This window comes from Lissotriton helveticus, chromosome 4_1 (genome assembly GCF_964261635.1).
Source record: "Lissotriton helveticus chromosome 4_1, aLisHel1.1, whole genome shotgun sequence".
In the NCBI taxonomy this organism is placed as follows: domain Eukaryota; kingdom Metazoa; phylum Chordata; class Amphibia; order Caudata; family Salamandridae; genus Lissotriton; species Lissotriton helveticus.
Window position 1 is genome coordinate 447,842,457 of NC_136063.1, and position 20,512 is coordinate 447,862,968.

At 48.1% G+C, this 20,512-nt stretch overlaps 1 protein-coding gene across 1 annotated transcript in view; it reads left to right on the plus strand.

Annotated features, from left to right (window-relative positions):
• GEM (GTP binding protein overexpressed in skeletal muscle) overlaps positions 1-20,085 on the plus strand; it is a 45,089-nt gene extending 25,004 nt beyond the window's left edge. The window contains exons 4-5 of the mRNA XM_078687032.1: positions 10,826-11,030; positions 18,795-20,085. Coding sequence (XP_078543158.1) covers positions 10,826-11,030; positions 18,795-19,072 — 483 coding nt within the window. The 3' untranslated portion in view covers positions 19,073-20,085. The remainder of the gene's footprint in view (positions 1-10,825; positions 11,031-18,794) is intronic.
• Positions 20,086-20,512: the final 427 nt, after the last annotated feature.

Genomic DNA, 20,512 nt, shown 5'->3' on the forward strand with positions numbered 1-20,512 from the left:
CCATTAGGAATAGCAAACTGTCGGAGACACTGTGATAAATTACATTTTGCAAGTCGCAAAACGATACAATATGCGACTCGCAAACTGTAAGGGTTGTACATCTGGCCCTACGTTCCGAAGAGGTGTGTCTAATGGAGGAGGCCCACATCAGGTCTATATCTTTTGATATAGCGCAGCACCACCAATCTCTTGATATGGTCTAAGAGAAAGTTCACATTCCAGGAGACGACTATAACCATCTGGAGGGAGGGACCTAATAATGGCGGTTCAATCTATAGCCTAATGGAGGCAGGGTAAGTTGGCGTTGGGCACCATTGAGTCTTATCCAAATTTGGGATATAGACGGTGGAGAACCCCTGTGATGTGTACCTGTAAGAAAGATTGCAAAGCAGCAACCCAACTCAAAATAACATACCCTCTTCCAATGCTCTCCACCCATACTTCTAGTTTGGAAGCATCTCTCTCCCATAAGAAAGACAGGACAAAATCAGGAGGAAACTCATTTGAGGGTTCCAGTCGCCCGTGGGAAGGATAACAGTGATTGACAGTAGCAACTAATATTTACAGTACAACCTCTGATACTAGACAACTGTATGAAGACCATTCCAGCTCCCTTTCACATCCCTCCATACAAAGACTGTTGGAGGTACATCACCCCACATCATAGATAGTCCCCAGGGGGTTGGGGGGCACAACGGTTCATGGGTCAAATAACATGCTGTTCAGTGGCCTGGGGGGGTCATGTCAATAAATCCAGAGCACCCACAAGGCTCTTAAAAAGAATCGGGGTGTCAGAGAGGGTTGGCTCAGATCAGCTGCGTGTACAGCCTCCTCCACAGGAGGTGGGCGCACTGATTTTCATATTCCATGTAGGCCCTCGTTATCCACTTCGGGAGTGGGTATGTTTTCTCCAGGGTGCTCAGGTGGGGAGGGACAGAGGATGCGGTGTCAGCCCTCGCTCCTCCAGGCCCTCAGAGCTCGCTAGTTGCAGCGGCCGCTGCTCTGTCACTCACTCCTGTGCTTGGTCGGGGGTCTCAAAGAAGTAGGTTGATGAGTCAAAGATCACGTTGAGACAGGCTGGAAACAGGAGCATGTACTCCATCTTCAGTACCTGGAGTTTCTGCGTAAAGTCTTCAAATGGGCGGTGGCGCTGCTGGACTGCTCTGGTATAGTCTGGAAAATGTAGGATTTTGACATTAAGGTACCACGGGCCTGGTTGATTCTGAGCTTCCTGGAGGATAGCATTGCAGTGGTTGAGGATGCGCTTTATTAGTGGGCGAGGGGGGTCCTCCAGCGAGGCTCTTCTAGAAAGGGCATGGTGCTCCCACTCTACCACAAAACAGTGAGACATTTTATCTGACAGAACCCAGGACCCGAACCATTCATCCAGGAGGGTGTCCATCCTGGAGACCTCCACCCCCTCCGGAAATCTGATAAGGCACAGGTTGTTCCTTCTGGAGCTATTTTTGGTCTCTTTCGCCCTTTCTTCCATCAGTTTGGGAACCTAGCATTTGGCGGTCACTACATAATCTCCAATAGTCAAAATCTGGGTCTTGGTTTCAATCACTCTCTCTGCCTTGCACAGTTCCTGACACAGGAGGGAGAAGTCAATGTGGATTCCATCTACTCTGGATTCCACTGCTTGCCTGGAATCCGGATTTGCTGCAAGGCTGTCTGTCAAAATTGTGGGGTTTGACCAAGTACAGATCAGCTGGGAGGGGTCACTGCTGTCCACAGGCCATAATCCGAACAATGGAGGTTCGTGAGTAAGTCTACTTGCGGAGCCCTGTAATTATGGATCTGCTCTGCTTGCAGGCTGCATGAGCAACCGGAGGCATTCATCCAAGATCTTCTCAAATGTAGGGGGGCGCCTAGCCGGTGCAGAAGGATGGACTCAGACAAGAGCACGTTCAGGCACAGGACAGGAGGGCTCCCAGCACACTGATGGTTTCACCACCATCCTCGGGGAACAGCTGTCGCCCGATCCCTGGTGTCAGAGGTAGCATACAGTACGAGCCGCACCAGGGCCCCTTTGCAGGAAGGTTGGCATTGTAGGTGAAGTTGCCGCTATCCCCAGTACACAGGAAACACCCCCGGAGCACAGCCTGATGAAGCAGCAGGGAAGCATAAAGTCAATAAAGCACAGTCAGTGCCCCTATAGATTGCAGCCCAAGCCCTGCCAATGTATCTGATTGATCTCTGCAGTGCAACAAATCCATCTAGCCCCCAGTGTTTTCAGCACACTTCTACTTGGGTTAATCCAACAGTGGAAGGGTTTTTTTTTTTTTTTTTTTTTTTTTTTCGCAAGACCTTTATTAACACATAGCAGTTGACACAGCATGAGCCTACAACCCTGGGGCCGGCTCGCTACGTAAATATCTGCAGCCAACATAGGATAGTACGTCGTGTATAATCAGCGTTACAGTGTGAATCAGAGTTCTTACGTACGACCCACATATGGCTACTAGCTGGTAAATGAAATGAGTCTCACTTTTTTTTCACATTCGTTTTCAACAGTGAACAAAAGAACAACTTTCCCCAACTTAGACCGTAAAGTGCTATCCGTACATATCAAACTTCCGTTAGTATGGTAGTCACAGTTCCCCTTAGGTTCCGGCCGGTACATGACTCGTGTATGTGTTGTTTACCTACACAGTACCCCAATCAATTCAATCCAATGGTCGGTTCTCTTCCTCATCCTGTATGGAAGCGAGGTACTCCTCTAAATAACCCCAAATACTCTTGGGCCTAGATTTCGCCGGTAGTAGCTCCTCGTATGTTTGTAGCTTATCCCGGCAAGTGGACATGTCATGCAACCATGTTTTTACCTTCGGCACCTTGCGACTGTGCCAGCATTGCGCCACCTGTCGCTTCGCCAACAACAAGGCTATGACACAGAACTTGCGTTTCAACGCCCTGAACTGCGGCACTATCCCTAGCAGACAGACTTTGGGTGTGCATCTCACCTCTTCCTCCAAAATGATAGACAACGTTGCGGTGACCTCCACCCAGTAACTCGCTATTGTGGCGCAGTCCCATGCCAGGTGAGCGAAGCCCGCTCCCTCTCTGTTGCACCTTTTGCACCTATCTTCCTCCTGCAACCCATATCTAAGCAGTTTTGTCGGCGTGTAGTAGAGTTGGTGAAGGAATTTAAAATGTATGATTCTCAAATTACCATTGGGTGTCAGAAGTTGAGTCAGTGCACAGGTGCCAGCCCATTCGTCGTCAGTCAATGGGGTGTCTAACAGTGTATCCCATCGCCCCTTGGCTTTCAATGCGTGTCCCGCTAACTCGGCCTGTGCGGCTGAATAGAGTCTAGAAACCAGGTGCGATAAATCGGTAGTTGTGATCAATAGTTGTAGTGGTGTAAGGCATTCGGGTTCCAATGGGAACGTCGGATAGTGTTCCCTCAAAGCCCTTGTGAGCCTGTAATATGTAAAGTGAAACATGGGAGTCTGGTTCTGGATGTAACCTAACTGGTCTAGGCCCACAAACGTGCCCCCCTGAAACACATCCCCCATCTTGTCAATGCCAGCCCTACTTAGCAGGGACATTCCGACACTCTCCCTAGTGACTGACAGCTCCTGATGATGGTGTAATGACATGGCCGGCGCGTACAGTGGGGTTTTATGAGCCAGCTGTCCCAGCCTGTGCCATGCTTTGACCGTGGTGTCCACTGTGTTAATATCCCTAGTATGCAGCGGTGGACGTGTGTGTGAAATAATCGCTGAAAGGGGAATAGGATGCGCATCACTCTCCTCAATAGCCGCATGTGTGATGTACGGGACCGCATGGTACCAATACGCCGCGTATTGCGCCTGTGCACAGAGGTAGTATAGGAGAAAGTCGGGCACGCTGAAACCACCCTGTGCAAAGGGGAGTGTAAGAGTTTGCAGATCCACACGTGCCTGTTTGCCAGCCCATATCAGGGTCCTAACCAAGGAGTTAATGCGGCGGAATATAGCCTGTGGTGGTGTAATCGGGACGTTATTAAAGAGGTATAATAATTTGGGCAGCACGTTCATCTTTACAATAGCTATCCTGTCAGCCAGCGAGAGGGGCAAATGTATCCATCTCTGGACACTATCCTCCAGCCTGGAGAGTACCACACCGTAGTTTGCCCGCAGTACCTCTTCTGGGTCTCTATGGTACATTATTCCCAGGTATCTGACCGGGTCTTGTTGCCATTCTAGCGGGAAGTCCACCGTAAACTGGGATGTAGTGTCAGTGAGGGGTATTATAGAGGATTTGGCCCAATTTATAGCCAGCCCTGAGTGACCTCCGAATCTGATGTATTCCCTGAGTAGTGAGTTCAGATGAGTCTCAGGGTCACGGACATAGAGTAACATATCGTCCGCATACAACGATATGTGAAGCGGCCTGGCTATGAAGTTTAACGCCGATTCTTTATAGTTCTGTCTTATCAGACAAGCCAAAGGCTCCAGCGCCAGAGCGAATAATAGGGGCGAGAGCGGGCAGCCTTGCCTCGTCCCTCGCTCAATAGCAAATTGATCCGAGACATAACCATTGATTCTAATCCTTGCACAAGGCTTCGTGTACAGTAAGGAGACCCATTGCACAAATCTCCTAGGAAACCCCATTCTATTCAGGACGGTGAGCATATATCGCCACTCGATGGAGTCAAACGCTTTTGCAGCGTCAAGCATGACCGCCACCGCCTTGACCGAGGGCTGCAGGTAGTGTGAGAGTGCAAACAGGGATCTAGTGTTGTGCGTGGTCGATCTGGAGGGTATGAAGCCAGACTGGTCCGGCAGGACCAGACTGGTCATCAGAGGAGATAGCCGTTGCGCTATAAGCTTCGCTAGTATTTTAGAGTCCACATTGATCAGTGACAGTGGTCGGTATGAGTCGCACTCCTCCGGATCTTTAGATGGTTTAAGGAGAGCGATGATCATTGCTTCGCGCAGTGTGGGGGGAAGCAGCTCCTTTTCAAAGGAGGTGCCGTACATTTCCACCAGGTGCGGTGCGACAATATCTGCATATTGTTTATAAAATTCCGAGGTATACCCATCCGGGCCTGGCGCTTTACCATTTGGCAGCGAGCCTATTACCTCGGTCACCTCTTCCGCCGTGATAGGCCTGGCTAAGTACTCCCTATGCGCATCCGACAGCCAGCCAATGGCTACATCGTGCAAGTAGTCATACGTGTCTTCTGCTGAGGCCGTAGGTTGGGATTGGTAGAGTGACCCAAATGAGTCCACAAAACATTTCAATATATCCGCAGCATGCGTTTGTGGCTCCCCCTCTCTGGACTTCACCCTGAGTATAGCAGCCGGACCACGGCCCTCACATATCTTCCGAGCCAGCACTGCCCCAGGCCTACCCCCCTCCCCAAAGGCTCTAGCCACATGCGTGCGATTCAGGTACTTCATTTCAGATTCAAGAAATTCTGCGTGCTCAGTGTGGATGACACGCAGTTCAGCCAGATGCGAGACATCGTTAGTGGCCTCATATAGGGACTCCAGGTCTCTCATCCGCTGCTCGCATCTGCGGATTTGGCCCCTGATATCCTTGAGAACCCCTACAGTGGTGCTAATACAGACCCCTCTGATCGTGGCTTTGAAAGCCTCCCAAAGGAGGCATGGGTCATCAGTCGAATGCTCATTAATTGCAAAATAATCCCTTATCGCTGTTCGTACGGTATCCGCATATACCGTGTCAGTGAGGGCTCGTGAATTGAAACGCCATTGGAAGGGGGGGGGTGCATAACGTGGGATATCCAACTGTAGCAGGACGGGATTGTGATCAGAAAGTGTGCGGGGCAACACCTGCAAGTGACGTACCCACAGCGCTAGATCCTTGGTGCCCAGCCAGTAATCCAGTCTGGACCAGCTATTATGTGAAGCTGTTATGTGCGTGGCCCCAGATGCATTCTCATGTTTCAGCCTCCAGAGATCTGCTAAACCCATGTCTTTCATCATGTGACCCACCATTAGGCGTGACTGTTTGTGTTGTTCCAATGAGTTAGAAGAACGGTCCAACCCATCTCGGAGGGTCAAGTTCCAGTCACCCCCGCATAGTATGTGTTCGCTATTGTGTTTCTGCAAGTGATCCCATACTTCCCTAAAGAACTCCGGGGCGTCCGTGTTTGGACCGTATACATTCAACAACGTCACTCGCTGGCCTCTTAGTGTACCTGATACTAACACATATCTCCCAGCTGGATCTTGTGTCACTGTCTGAGTCTCAAAACCCACCCCACGCTTAATCAATATGACCACCCCCCTGGAGTAGGAAGAGTATGAAGCTCTGTGGACTGCCTCCGCCCACTTCGACCCCAACTGAGCGTGTGAATGTGGTGCTAGGTGTGACTCTTGTAGAAACGCTATGTCCACATTCCATCTAGTCAGGCTTGCAAAGATCTGTCTAATTTTACGAGGCTGTGAGAACCCTCTAATATTCCAAGTAATAACGTTCAAGCTGCTCCTACCCGCCACCCTCGAACCCATCAAGTTTGATCAATACAATACATGACAGCGCCACCTTTGTCAGCTGTGTTGGAAGTACCAGCGTCCCCTTCTTAGGAGCACCGAATTGTACAACAGCAGTCTGAACCATCGGGGAACCACAAAACAGGAGATGTATATCGTACCCTGACGGTCCATTCATACATGTAGGCAACCCCCCACCCCTTATCCCACCCACTCCAGCAACCCCAACCTGCCGAAGCCTTACCCTTGCAGTGCACCATTCCCTTAAACTCAGAACCATAACTACAGTGCTCAGCTCTGAACTCTGATTGGGTTATACCCTCACGGAGGTCCGCTGGAGGCACAACTCTCCACCCGATGGACGGGTGTGGGCGACACTAGACAAACTATAATGAATGCAATGCAAGTGTTCAACCGCCGCCACCCCCCCACCGCCCCCCAACGTCACATCAACAGCGCTGTAGAACAGACACATTCCCAGGAAAAGCCCTTCACACCGTGATGTCATAAGGCCAACAGTAAACAATACAGTCCTCCGCCCCCCCCCGGCCGCCGACCCCCATGCACCGCATATCGGAAACAGCAAAGACAGCGGCAGTTTGATGCGCCCAAGAGTGGGAGCCTAGTAGGCAGCTTACATACACGAGGTCCTGTGGTCCACAATGTGCGAACCATGCTTCACAGTACAGACCTCCCCAATGCTCCAATTGTCCTCGCCAACGTTAGTTAGTGCAGCACAATGGGGGGGGCTGGCAGCGCAGAGTGTCTACAATCCATAGTCCGTATCACCCCACACAGTTGAGCAGCAGTATCAGTGCCCCAACGGGTCCTTGCCAGCCAGCCATGCAAGTCTTACTGCACCAGTATCTCGGCTCCTCACTCAGGAGATTTGCGCCAGGCTGGGCCTACCAATGCAGACAACAGTCGCCATGCTAGAACGCTCATAAGTTGACAGGAAAGGAACTCACCGCTGGTCGACATGGGGCAACCCGATGTCTTCAGTCCGATTCATGCTGCCGTTCATTTTGCACGTCGTCTCTCATTTCGCGCTGCACCTTCTTAACAAATTCTTGTGCTGCCTTCGGAGTCGCCAGGATAATCGCTTTCTCCTTCCACACCACCCTGAGGCGTGCCGGATACATCATTGAGTACACAATGTTCAGGTCTCGTAGTTTGGCCTTGACGTTGGTGTATTCTTTCCGCGCCTGCTGGACCGCGACCGTGTGATCTGGATAAAACTCTAATGAGTTTCCTTGATGCTGTATCTCTCCTTTTTCTCTTGCTAGTCGAAGGATCGTGTCCCTGTCGCGGTAGTTGAGGATGCGCGCCACAATTGGCCTCGGCCGGGCGCCAGGAGGTGGCCTTGGGGCCAGTGACCTATGTGCCCGCTCCACGATGAAAAGTGGTGATAAGGCCTCAGCTCCGAACAGGTCTTTACAGAGCGTTTCCACGTAGGACTCCATCCGCCCTGTGTTGGTGGACTCCGGCAGGCCCGTGATTCGGACGTTGTTGCGCCTTGAACGCGCTTCCAAATCCTCCTCCTTCGCCTTGATCACTTCCAGGAGTCGTTCCATACCAGCGCACTTGGAGGTGGAGGCACGCGCCTCATCTTCGACCGCAGAGATTCTCGTTTCGGCCTCGTCCAGTCGCTCGCCATGCTTCTCCTGCCGCGCCGCCATGTTGTCCATTCTGCATGTTAGATTATCCAGCTTCCCATTTATGTCCTGCAAATTGGACTGGATAGCCAATAAAATCTTTTCGATGTTGGTGCTGGGCCCTGTATTCTCGCCATCTTCCATCCCATCCTCTGTGGGCTTCTGCGCTTTTCTGGCCTCGAACGGCAGTTTCTGTTGTTGCTTGTCCGGTTTACCCATGGCGGCGGCCGGGCACACTGTCTTCTTACTTGCGGGCCCCGATGCCCTCGTGACTCTTGCCGCCGTCGCCGTGGTGATCCCCACAAGGTGTATGACAACCTTGCGCTAAGCTTCTCCACAGAGCCACGAAGGGGAGAGAATCAGTGGGAACGTGGTTACTCGCAAGAGGCCCAGCCACCCACAAGCGCTTCTTAGCACGTCCAGCAATTGGCCACGCGGTCGTAGTGTATTTGCGACGACCTGCGGCAGTGCACTATGGCCGTTGGCTCCCAGTTCTCACCGCACACCAGGGTGGCACGAGTGTGCAGTGGGCTACACGTCTGCTTGCTGTGCACAACCTGCACTGCTCCTCCAACGCGGTATGCAAACCGTGCACGCCAGCACAGTCGCCCTACAGGTCTCAGCGTAGTTTGGCAAGGAAACCGGCAGTCCCGCAGGGTTTGGGCCCAAGTGCGCTGTGTAATGGGCTGCTAATATTCGCGCCGATTCGCGCTGACCGCCGCCATCTTGTCAGGCAAAGTCAATTGCGCCATTTCAAAGGGTCTAGGCGCCCCGCAGCCTGGGGGCGCATGATAAGGGCCCCGGAATGTCTTGCAGTGCACAGTCTTACCCCAGCCGCGTTGTAGGCGGTGTGGAGGGTCGATCGCATCTCGCCGGCATCCCGTTAGGTGTGCGCTTGTCCCATAGTGTCGGCCATTTTGTCAGGCACTCCAAAGCGTCTCCGCTTTTCACGGCGAGTACGTCGGCAATCCTCGCTCTGTGGGGCGCCCGCCGCCTCACATGTAGCGCAGCAGGTCTTCCCCCATCTGGTGATGTGCTCAGGGAGCGGCAGGCCGGGGCGACACTGGCGAAATCACGCTAAGTGGACGATCGCCCGGCGGAGCTGCTGCTCAGGCAGCCATCTCGCTGTGCGCCCCCTAGCGCCTCCAACAGTGGAAGGGTTCACTGAAAGTGTGCTGCCACTGAGTTTTTCTTTAGCACTGTATCTCCGAATCCTGTGGCCCCCTATATATTTACGCATCTGGTTCAATCCCTGTACGGCTAACGGGCCAGTAAAGTGGAGGGCCAGACTCTGGCGCCTTTCCGGTGCAATGCAGCCAGTGTCGTGAGGCCCTCCGTGGAGGACCAGCAGGTGGTTAGGGCTTGGCCACAATTAAGGCTTCTTCATGTTTTATGGGACGCCAGAGCTTACATCCCCAATCTACCTAGCCCCCCTCACCTGAGGGCTGGTCATTGTCAGAGCCCTTCAAAGGCCCCCGCATGTGTGCCCCCGATTGCCTAGGCCAAACACCTCGAGGTGTGGGAGCAATCCGCTAGTGGCACCGGCCCTGTGCAGACATGCCCACTGCCATAGATGGGCAAAGCCCTCCTAATAATATTGAAAGCAGGGCTCCCGGGGAGGTACTGGAGGTCTTATCAACCCCTCAATCTGGGAGCTCCCATGCTGCTTGAATCACAGCAGAGTGCGCAGTCAGTCAAATCGTGCCCCATCCAGGCTGGGGTTGTCCCAGAAATGCACACCGCCTAACCTCTGCCCGATGTGCTACACCGCATGGAGAAGGCTTACACCACAGCAACGTCGGGCACCTCAATTCTCGAGATGTGGTTACGGCGGGCTTCCGACCCGTCCAGGGCAGCACTCAGGGCCACCATTTTTCCAGAGCTCACCGCCTGCACCAGTCTACCACAAGGCTCCCCAAAGCCCCATCATCATTGAAGGGGGTGTACAGTGTGCCAGGGGCCCCACAGGTAGAGAGTAATGGGGGTGAGTGTGGCTGTTGTCAGGCAGGATGTAAGGCGATTGACAATCGGGTGATGGGAGCCTCACTAAGGCTCAATCTTGACCTCGATGGCCACGCCCCAATGTTTGTGCTTTTTTTAAGCAGTTTCTGACCATGTGGGTCCTTCTTATAGCCTTCCCTGGCTTGTGGATAGTCTTCTTACGCTTGTAGTTAAATCATGTTAGTCTACCTAAACGAGATCAGGGGCCGTGTTATGGAATGCGGTGCAATTTCCTTGTGAGCCCCAGGCACACCTTTCAAAAGGTGCACGCGGCGCTAGCAAGGAAAATACAGTGTATTATATTAAAAGCGCTGTCCCCAGGGGAGCCGTGAACTTCTGCTGCCCTGGAGGGAAGTGCATTCAAGTGAAATATGAAGCAGGTTTGAAGCAGCTGCTCTGTGTTTCACTATGCAGGCGGCAACCTGCCTGCACTTTTAAAGGTTTAGAGATCCCCTTGAAGGCGGGTGCAGTGAGTGATGGCACCCATCTGAAAGGGGATGTCAGGGGGGTCCATAGAACCCCCTTTCCCCTCTCCAGAGGGCCGCCTTCAGGAAGGTGGCGCACTGGCAATGCGCCTCCTGACAGCTTCTTTGCATCTCAAAGAGAAACAGATATTACTAAGCAACTTTGCTTGTAACAGTCAAACTTTTAAACAGTGATTTTACTTCTGAATTTAATTAGTATAGTAACTCTTCTCTTCTGCATCTTTTTCATCAGGGTGATGACAAGTGGATCCAAGATCACTGCATGCAAGTTGGTGACGCATATTTGATAGTGTATTCCATTACCGACAAGGCAAGCTTTGAGAGAGCTTCTGAACTCCGAATACAGCTACGCCGAGCCCGCCAGACCGAAGACATACCTATTATACTAGTGGGCAACAAAAGCGACCTAGTTCGATGCCGAGAAGTATCAGTGTCAGGTGAGTCCAACTGTCTTTGTTTAAATCGGAAAGTCCCAACATCATGAAATTACAGCCACAATCTTGTAATGGCATTAGTTGTGTTCTTTGCCCATATTTACGATTAAAATATCAGGCTTGTACAACATGAGGATAGTGTTATCCAAGAATTGCTTTAAATGTGACAGGGGAACAAATGGGCAACATCTGGGCACTGGCCCTTGAAATGAGGTGTAGCTGCCATGGGCCAATGGAAAAAGTAAGGAACCTTTTTTAACATGAGGACTGGAACTACCACAAGAGAGTGCAGATAATTTAGCAGAGAATGGAGTATATTTGAGCATCCCTGAGGGCAGCAAAACAGATCTAAAGCCCACTCCCAGTGGGCGGGAGCTTTTTTTAAGTTCCCGTCTGCTGGGAGCGAGCTTGGTGTTTGCTCCCGCTTGGCAGGAGAGCAAACACATGCTTCCCTGCCCGCACTGCTGTGGCAGGGAATCTGCTGTGTTCTAGGGGTGGGCACCCTGGCACATAGCTGCTGAGCTGTTCCTGGGGATTGACTCCATGGGACCGTAAGAGGCTCGGAGAGGAGGGCCGTTTGGCCCAACTCCCCATAAAAATTAATGTTGGCCCTGGGGGTGGGCTCCCCGTGACCTCATCAGGCATGGGGATGGGGGCCACGTAGGTAGGCTCCCTGGGGCTTGTAATAAATAAATGTGGCCCATACGCTATTTTGGTTTTCAATCCAACAAGAGTCTTGTGGCATTGCAGCATTTTTTGGGGCATTTGTGGGTTTTTTTTGGCTCAGGGGAGGGTCCTTCAAGGTCCCCCTCTAGGGGCCTAGGAGGTCAGAGGGTCCCTACCCAGCCCCCATAGATATATATATATGTTGGAACGTCAGGTCAGGGTGCTAAGTCCCAGAGTCCTGTAATGGCTCACCCTCACAGGAATCTGACTCCTGCAGGAGCGTGCTAGCCCAAGGAAAATATAGCTTCCGTGCCAATCCGAACGCTCTATTCTTTAAATTGGCACTCCTGTGAGAGTGTTGCAGCCTCTTGTTAACCCAACCATCCGAATGTTATATATTTATTTACCCTTATTATCTCAAAAACTACTGAATGTATTTACACCAAATCACAAAAAGCACAATCTGTGGACCAAGATCTAGCCTCTTGTCGAATTTGGTGTAATTCCATTCAGCAGTTTTTGCTGTAGACCATCTTAAAGAAGTCTATGGAAAACGCATGGGGATTGTGCATTTTGAGACCACCCTTTATTCTCGCTTGACAGGTCACCCCAAAACTTTTGGGGGAAAAGCTGAAGTGGATGAAAATATTTTTTTGTGGAAAGTTTTGTGAAAATATGTCAAACGTGGCCAAAGCTATTTATGGAAAATTAGACCTAACTATAACTAAGTGGAGACTGCCACCAACATATATATATCTTCCCAAAATTCATAAACTTGTTACCCCTGTCCCTGGACGTCCTATTATTTCGGCACGTGGGAGTATGAATGAAAATGTGTCCAAATATGTTGATTTCTTTCTCCAACCCCATATGACCTCACTTCCTTCTTACCTTAAGGACACTACAGACTTTTTAGTTAAAATCAAAGATGTCAATTGGTGTACTGATTTTTAGGTCTCGGCTGCACGCGCGGAAGCGCGTGTCCGCCGACAGCCTATTGTTGCCGTGTCTCCTTTCCAGGAGACACTGCTTGCCGCGCGCATCGCCTTGGAGGCGATTTGAAACGAGCACGCGCATTCTCGCGCACTCTCACACACACACACACACAAAAGCGCCCATGCACGCACGCACGCACGCACATACAGCCTCCCACACACACATACACACGCACACAGACACACGAGTGCTGCCCCCCTCGCCCGCCCGCCCCCCCCCACACCGCACCGCACACCGCACACCGCACACCGCACCCCCCAGCCCTTTCTAACTTACCGGGGCAATCTCGGGGGACTCCGCCGCTGCAGCTCTTGCCAGCTCCTTTCACGGGGCTCCCTCTTGGTCAAGGGAGCCCCGCAACAGTAGCGTAACCTCCTGCTGGCGGGCCAGGGGTTCTCCACTGCTCACAGGAGTCCCGGGCCGCGATACGCATGCCTCCTCTTCCGGTCCTGACGCGGCCCCGCCCCTGTCACAGGCGACATTGCCTGACTTCCGGTGGGGATAGCGAAAGCGATCGGAGCCGGTCGCGCGCCCCTTACAAGTATTCCCAAGTGTAAGGCGGATGGGGCGCTTTCAAAAATGGGCTTGTTTGTATTCTTGGTAGTACTGCACAGTTTTACTCAGCATATCATACAGTTACTGGTTTTAAGAAATTAATAAAGGAAGAAGAATACGTACAAAAGATCTGTTGTCTGAGTTTTCTATTGCAAACTTTGAATTTTATGTTCCTTGTGTTCTCTTGTATGACTATCTGCACGTGGAATCCAACTGTGAAAAAACAGGCCAGGGCAGGCCACGTGGAACTCTGCGCAAGTCCAGAATGTTCCACCAGCTTTAGGCGGGGGTGCACTGTGCTTCAGAGTAGAGGCGGGTGTTTGCATCTTTCTCCCATTCAAGTGCTAAATACCGTGCCATCTTGGGCAAATCTTTACATCATAGCTGCACATAGGATGGTAAAAGAGTTCTATTGGTGTGATTGGTTTCTTGTCACCCTCCACTTTTCTAGCGCCAAACGACCCTTTGAATGTGTGTGCTGCACTTTGAAATGCACTTTAATTAAGCAGTGTATTTTAAAGGCCATACGAGGCACCAGAACCAGTAAGTGTTACAGTCTTGGGGTACAACAACCAGGAGCTGCCCCAATCCTGTGTTATCCCAACACAGAAGTGCCGCCTTGGTACGGCATCCCTATTAGCACCATCTTGGGAGTAACCGTACACAGGCTATACTGCCATCTTGGGATACCTCGTCAAGGTAGCGTCACCATCCTGGGATTTTCTATCCAGGGTATGCACCATCAACAGGCGCTAATGTCCTTGAAAACTCCATTTTGTGCTTCCCTCATACAGTTCTCATAAACAAAGTTCTGTCTAGTTGACTTTCTCAATTTAGAATACACTTTCTACCCAGAACTTCAATTAGGTACTGACTAACTATCACACTCTCACAGACTCTCCCACTCTCACACTCTCTCTAACACTCTCACAAACTCTCACTGACACTCACTTACACTAACTCTCACTGACACTGACTCTCTCACTCACACTGACTCACTCACACTCACTATCACTGACAGACTCTCCCACTCACTCACTGTCATTACCAGACTCTCACTGACTGACTCTCCCACTCACTAACTCACTCACTCACTGTCCAGACTCTCACTGACCGACTCACCCACTCTCTCTCACTCACTAACTGACTCTCTCACTCACTAACTAACTCGCCCACTCATTCTCACTCACTGACTCACTCACTCTCAACACATATTGCAGTCCAAATGCAATAGGTGTCATATTTACGAAAGTTATAACTATTGGCATTGTCATACACAATGCCAATAACTCAAACTTTAATGCTGCGAGACCTATTGCATTGTAAATGCTTGTTGTTTTTTGGTGATGGACATTGAATCTTTATACACAAGTATTCATCACTGCCAGGGTCTAGAGGCCACTAAACACTTTTTAGATACTCGTGATGCAGTCCTGCGAGACCACAACATCATGCTGCTAGAAATGATAAACATTTGTTTAACCAACAATCATTCCAATTCCAAAATGACATTTACAATCGACAACGAGGTGTCGCTATGGGCTCGTGCTTCTCCCCTAGCTATTGATGTTTACATGTTGGCTGGTGGGAGGAGCACGTGCTGCACAAAGTCCATCGGCACTGGTTACCACATTTAGCTTACTACTGGCGCTTCATAGACGACATTTTTGTCATTTGGAAAGGTTCGCAGGAACAGGCACAAGCTTTTGTGGATGAAATTAATATCAACAATCGCAACTTAAGATTCACTGCCTCAATCACATCTAGCTCGGCTGAGTTTTTAGATGTGTATTAATATATTGAGCAAGGCAAGTTGCACACCAAGCTCCATAGGATTCTATTCTCCACGCCCGCAGTGCTCACCCGGCCCACACCATTAAAAGCATAACTTTTGGCGAATTTATTCGCATCAAAAGAATCTGCAGTGACACAACCACTTCTAAGCAGTGCCTAGCTGAGTCAGTTCAGAGGTTTCTTCTGCGCGGTTACAAGCTAGATCTATTGAACTGTGCTCTCTCGAAAGCTTCATTGCGATCGAGAGAAGAATTGCTAGTACCCAAAAGTAGGGACATTACTGACTTGACCTCTATTGGCCCTGTCCGTCTTATCACCACTTTTTGTTCACAGGAACGAAAAATTAGACGGATCATCAATGCAGAATGGCCAATTGTTCTTACGGATATCATTCTAGGCCCCATAATACCCAAATTACCGGCCATAACCTTCAGGAGGTCACGCTCCATGAAAGATGCACTGGATAGAACTTTGCCTGAGTTAACACCCAAACGCAATTGGCTGTCCAAAACAGGTTTTTTTAAGTGCAAGTCATATCGCACATGCATTTTCGCTAAGAACGGCACACATTATAAATCAGCTTTTAGCGAAAAACCTATTGCCATCAAAGAGTATTTGACCTGTCGCAGTGAGTTTATCTATCAACTATCTTGTACATGCAATCTTTCTTACATCGGCAGCACTAAATTGCCGACGAACCAACGCATCCTGCAAGACGTGCAAGCCATAGTAAACTCGGATAGTAATTATCCAGTGGCTCGCCACTTTAAAGCTGTCCATGATAACAAACTCAAAAATTTGCAATACACGCTTTTGGGTTCGGTCCCTAACCCCGGACGGGGGGGGTGACCGTGAAAAATTGCTTAGGCAAAGAGAGACTTATTTCATTCTACTGTTAGATACAAGAGCACCAAATGGGTTAAACATCATTGATGAATTGCATAACGTTTTGTAAATATGGCATTTTTGTATTTATTAATCTGTTTCTGTAGTGTTGGTCCTTCAACTGCTTATTTAAAGTCATCTATGTCTTTAGAAATTACTTTCATGAGAGTCCATTTGACCTTTTTTATTGTGTAGGATAGTAATTTTGAGCCCCAGAAACCGTCGTTTTTTCTTATATTTAGTTTACTCTTTCACTTATTAAGCACCAGCACTTTAGAGGATATGGCATGCAGCTGATTGTGATTTAAAAATTAATTTATCACTTTGGATTGAAACGATGTACTTGTAGGATATTTTGTAGCCATATTTAATGTATCAGCACTTCACAAAATGTATTCTGTTTTTAGCGTACCTGATTTATACTCCTATGGAATATTGCATTAGCACTTTATTCTTTATATTTCATGTGTACTGCTATTAGTTATTCATTTATGATTATATTGCTGAATTTCATAAGTATGAGGCACTTGCCATCATTTGTTAAGATATCTTTTGGCCACAATATCAGTTGGGGATAGGAGCACTATGCTCTCATTGTTCAAAATACACTTTTATAATGTGTTTTTTATATATCCCCCTGCAATCGTTATATTTTGCGCTACAATGCCTTTCTTTCACTGTCAACCTTTCATCCCTTTTTCTTGGGGTGATAGGTCTTTTAGCACACTTTAAATTGGTTCACCTGCTTCTGGCGCGTCATGTGACTAAGCTCCGTTCGCGGAGCGAAACGCGTCGAGGAGAGCACTCGCTCCATGATTGCTGAATAAACTTTCTACCACTGCTGACACGATTTTGGTGTGATGGCGTCTTACTGAGACTTTGGATTTGTTTGTGGGGGAAAGAGGTCTGCGCCTGCTGAAGTCCGCGTGGATAGCGGACAGGGAGGGCATGGCAGTTCGAGATGGACTGTTCCCCATGGAGAGCAGGGTCAAGGCTGATTTGCATATGACTGGGTCCAAACTAGAGTGGCATGGCAGACAAATAAATTATGGATTTAACCCAGATCTCTTGACTGGGGGTGAGTGTTTGAAACGTTTCAGCACTCCAGCCATCATTTTGTTGTGTTTGAGATGTATATATATCTCCCAGATAGTCCGGAACCACATCAGTTTAAAAAAAAAAAAAGATATTGTATATATAGTTGGATAAATATAAGAGGTTTTTATTCTAATACCAGAATAAAAATTACAGCACCACATCAAGTGAATGTCCTCACACTCGGTATTTAATGAATGGAACACATTTAAAAGTACAATAACTTTGACAACAGCATAACAACTTTTGTCCTACCTAGAGAACAACATAAAAAAACAGAGATAGCATGTGTTAAAGCTTTCCAAAGATAGGCTGCTTGTTATCACGTCAGGACTTGATAATATTTTGTGATCACAATGAACACAGCCGATGCAACCAACGTGTTGCAGCAGGATGACTTCTTCAGGCCTGTAATGACACACAGTTACAGCATATATATTAACAGAGTCAAGCCAGTTGGATGCACCACAAAAAGTTACAAGAATGGGAGTCTTTTTCCTCTTGTATTGTTTTTTTTATCTGCGGCCGTGCAGGTAAGAGCGGTGAAGCGGGGTGGGGGAGGATTTCAACAGATGACGACGAGGGTAAATGAATTATTTATTTCATTTTCCCTCTTGGTCGTCTGTCGAATCCCCCCTCAACCCGGCCCCACCGCTCTTACCTGCACATGCCGCTCCAGTTTTTTTTACAAAACGTAAAGGCCCAGGTGAAAGTGTTCTTACTCAGAGGAATACATTTTAAACAAGAGCTCTTCTAGTGATTGTGATTATTGAGATATATTAAAAAGAACCTAATGTTAATACACACAACAGCAACAAGTATGCAAAATGCTATTGTAGACACATCCTATTAATGCCCTCAACTACTGAACAATCAAGCACTGGATTGAGCAGAAACACATTCACACACTGGCTCTGGGAAATGTGTGCACTGTGTTGGAATGTATGTGTAATACGGCGGACGGGATGTCCGTAACGTTTGTGACGGACTATCCCATCTGCCCAGATCTCAATCAGGCCCTTAGTGCTGAGGTGAGAGCGAAATACAACTACTGGGTCTTTGATTATGTTTACTGAACAAATAATGTAAATGTACTGACAGAACAATAATAACAACAACAACACTACTACTGCTACTACTCCATCTGCTACTACTACTTCTAGTATCAGCAATGAATACTTGATTGTGTTCCGCATCCTTCATAAAACGCCTCTGCTGTCAAAAACAGGTTTCACCATTGTCCAATTTAATGGTAATTGCTTTACCAACCTTGCTGGGATGGAAACTGAGAGGACCTTGTCAAAATGTGGAGATCACTACAGATGTGGGCGACAAATATTGTGCTCACTGAGCCTTCTTACCTCTATTTCAGCAAAGTTGTGGAACCTCCTTCCCCTTCGTATCCGCCTCAAGCCAAATTACCTGACTTTTCGTAAACAATGAAAAACATATCTGTTTCCCTAAAAACTGTTCGGAGCTGAAGCTGCAGCGCTGGGATGCCCTAGGGTAGCCATGCGCTCTAGAAATGCCTTTTCATTCATTCATTTATTATTGTGGCATCCAAAGCGATAAAATATGTGCAAAGATTCCTTGCACGTGCGAAGAAGTACATTTCTATCCAATGAAGGTCGAATTATCGTTTGCTTCAATCTCACTTTTATGTTATGAGCACTTTGAAACTAGTGCATAATTCCAAAGTTACTTTATAATTTATCATGCAGTATTATTTACAACTAGCCTTAGACTCACCCATGGTTGTCATTGTTTCTTTTGCAGAAGGCAGAGCATGCGCAGTCGTGTTTGACTGTAAGTTGATTGAGACATCTGCCGCGGTCCAGCACAATGTGACAGAGCTGTTCGAAGGGATTGTTCGACAGGTCCGTCTGAGGAGGGACAGCAAGGAAAAGAACGAGGAAAGGATGGCTCACCAGAAACGGAGAGAGAGCATCCCGAAGAAAGCAAGGAGGTTCTGGGGCAAAATAGCGGCTAGAAACAACAAAAATATGGCGTTCAAGCTCAAATCCAAGTCCTGTCATGATCTCTCCGTTCTGTAGAAGCGTCGACCATCACAAAACCCCAGGAGATATTCTCAATTTGGGCATTTGAGACTGATTCATGACTGATCATCAATCTATATTAGATTGGAGTACTACCAGCGTCTACTTTTTTTTACATTTATGGTTGTGATTAGAGAGGACCAGAAGCATACTTTTTATGTTTGGACAATCTTTTAAATGTAAATATTTATTTGTCGAGGGACAAACTGTATAATTTCCAAACCAGGATGCCTAAAGCATACTTCCTAGTGACGTTTAAGGAACTATTGTTTCATTTCTTTGAATATTACTATATGAACTAGATGATCTGTATCTCCTAACAGAAAATGAGAGAGTTTCTAAAGCATTGGGCAAAATCGAGAAAATTGAGACAAGCGTGGAACAACTTGTTGTTGGCAATTTTACGTCACCAAAAGATCCAAGCTCAGAATGTTCAGTCCTTTTAGGACAGATAATTTACTCCTCCATTTTTCTTTTTATCTACTCTTGAACGACCATCATATTCACCATATGCACCCTCGCTCTTTGAAGGGATTGTTGCCTCTCTTGGTAAAACGTCTACATGCAGTCTCACTCTTGGGTGCTGTTTGGCTAACGTTTTGTAAGAATATATATTTCATGCATACTGTTTTTCCTAAACCATTGTTTCTCATTTGGTCTCTTGGTTGTCTTTTCTTTCTATTTGCTCTATAAGTTTTTAGTTTCTTATAAAGCTGTGAATCTGTCTGTCAGTCGACCAATGTCTGCCAAGAAGACTACAACTTTAAGTGGGGAAACAATCAACCAATTTGAAAATGTAATTTATATGTTTGGGAAACCCATTGCATAAGCCAAAATGTGAGAAAAGAGAAGTTTCCTGCTGAGAAAGTTTCAACTTTGAAATATGTTAAAAAGTGTGATGTACATTTTTGAATTTACATCTTTTTCAGACTATGCAGGTTTGTACTTTCATATCTTGTAAAACTTTGAATAAAATATTTGCTTTATTTAAAGCACATAAAACTCTTTGATAACTAATTTGTCAACCTGTCTTACATCTTTTAAATAGAGCCTATGTTATTAGACTTCCCCACAGAATAATTGGAAACATTCTGACTGATACACCATTCCAGGCAGTTATCCTATGATAGAGCCCAGTATTTAAGTCGCTGTATTACAATTTGAGCCTGTGGTTTGACCTGGCGACTTCTGAAGCTCATACAAAATCTTCTTCGAGTTTGGGACACAGTTGTTTACAGGGAGCATCACAATACAAATTCATCTTTCCCTGAAAAAGCCTTCCCAAAGATGATCAGGGACAGCAGGTGAGGCAGCCACCCCATCATCCATGGCATAATGAGCCAAACATTCCATAACATGCTAGTGGCCTGGCGGGAGCTGGCCACTGGAGGGAGAAGGCAGAGCCTCAGTCGGGATGCACCAATCGCTGCTTTAAGC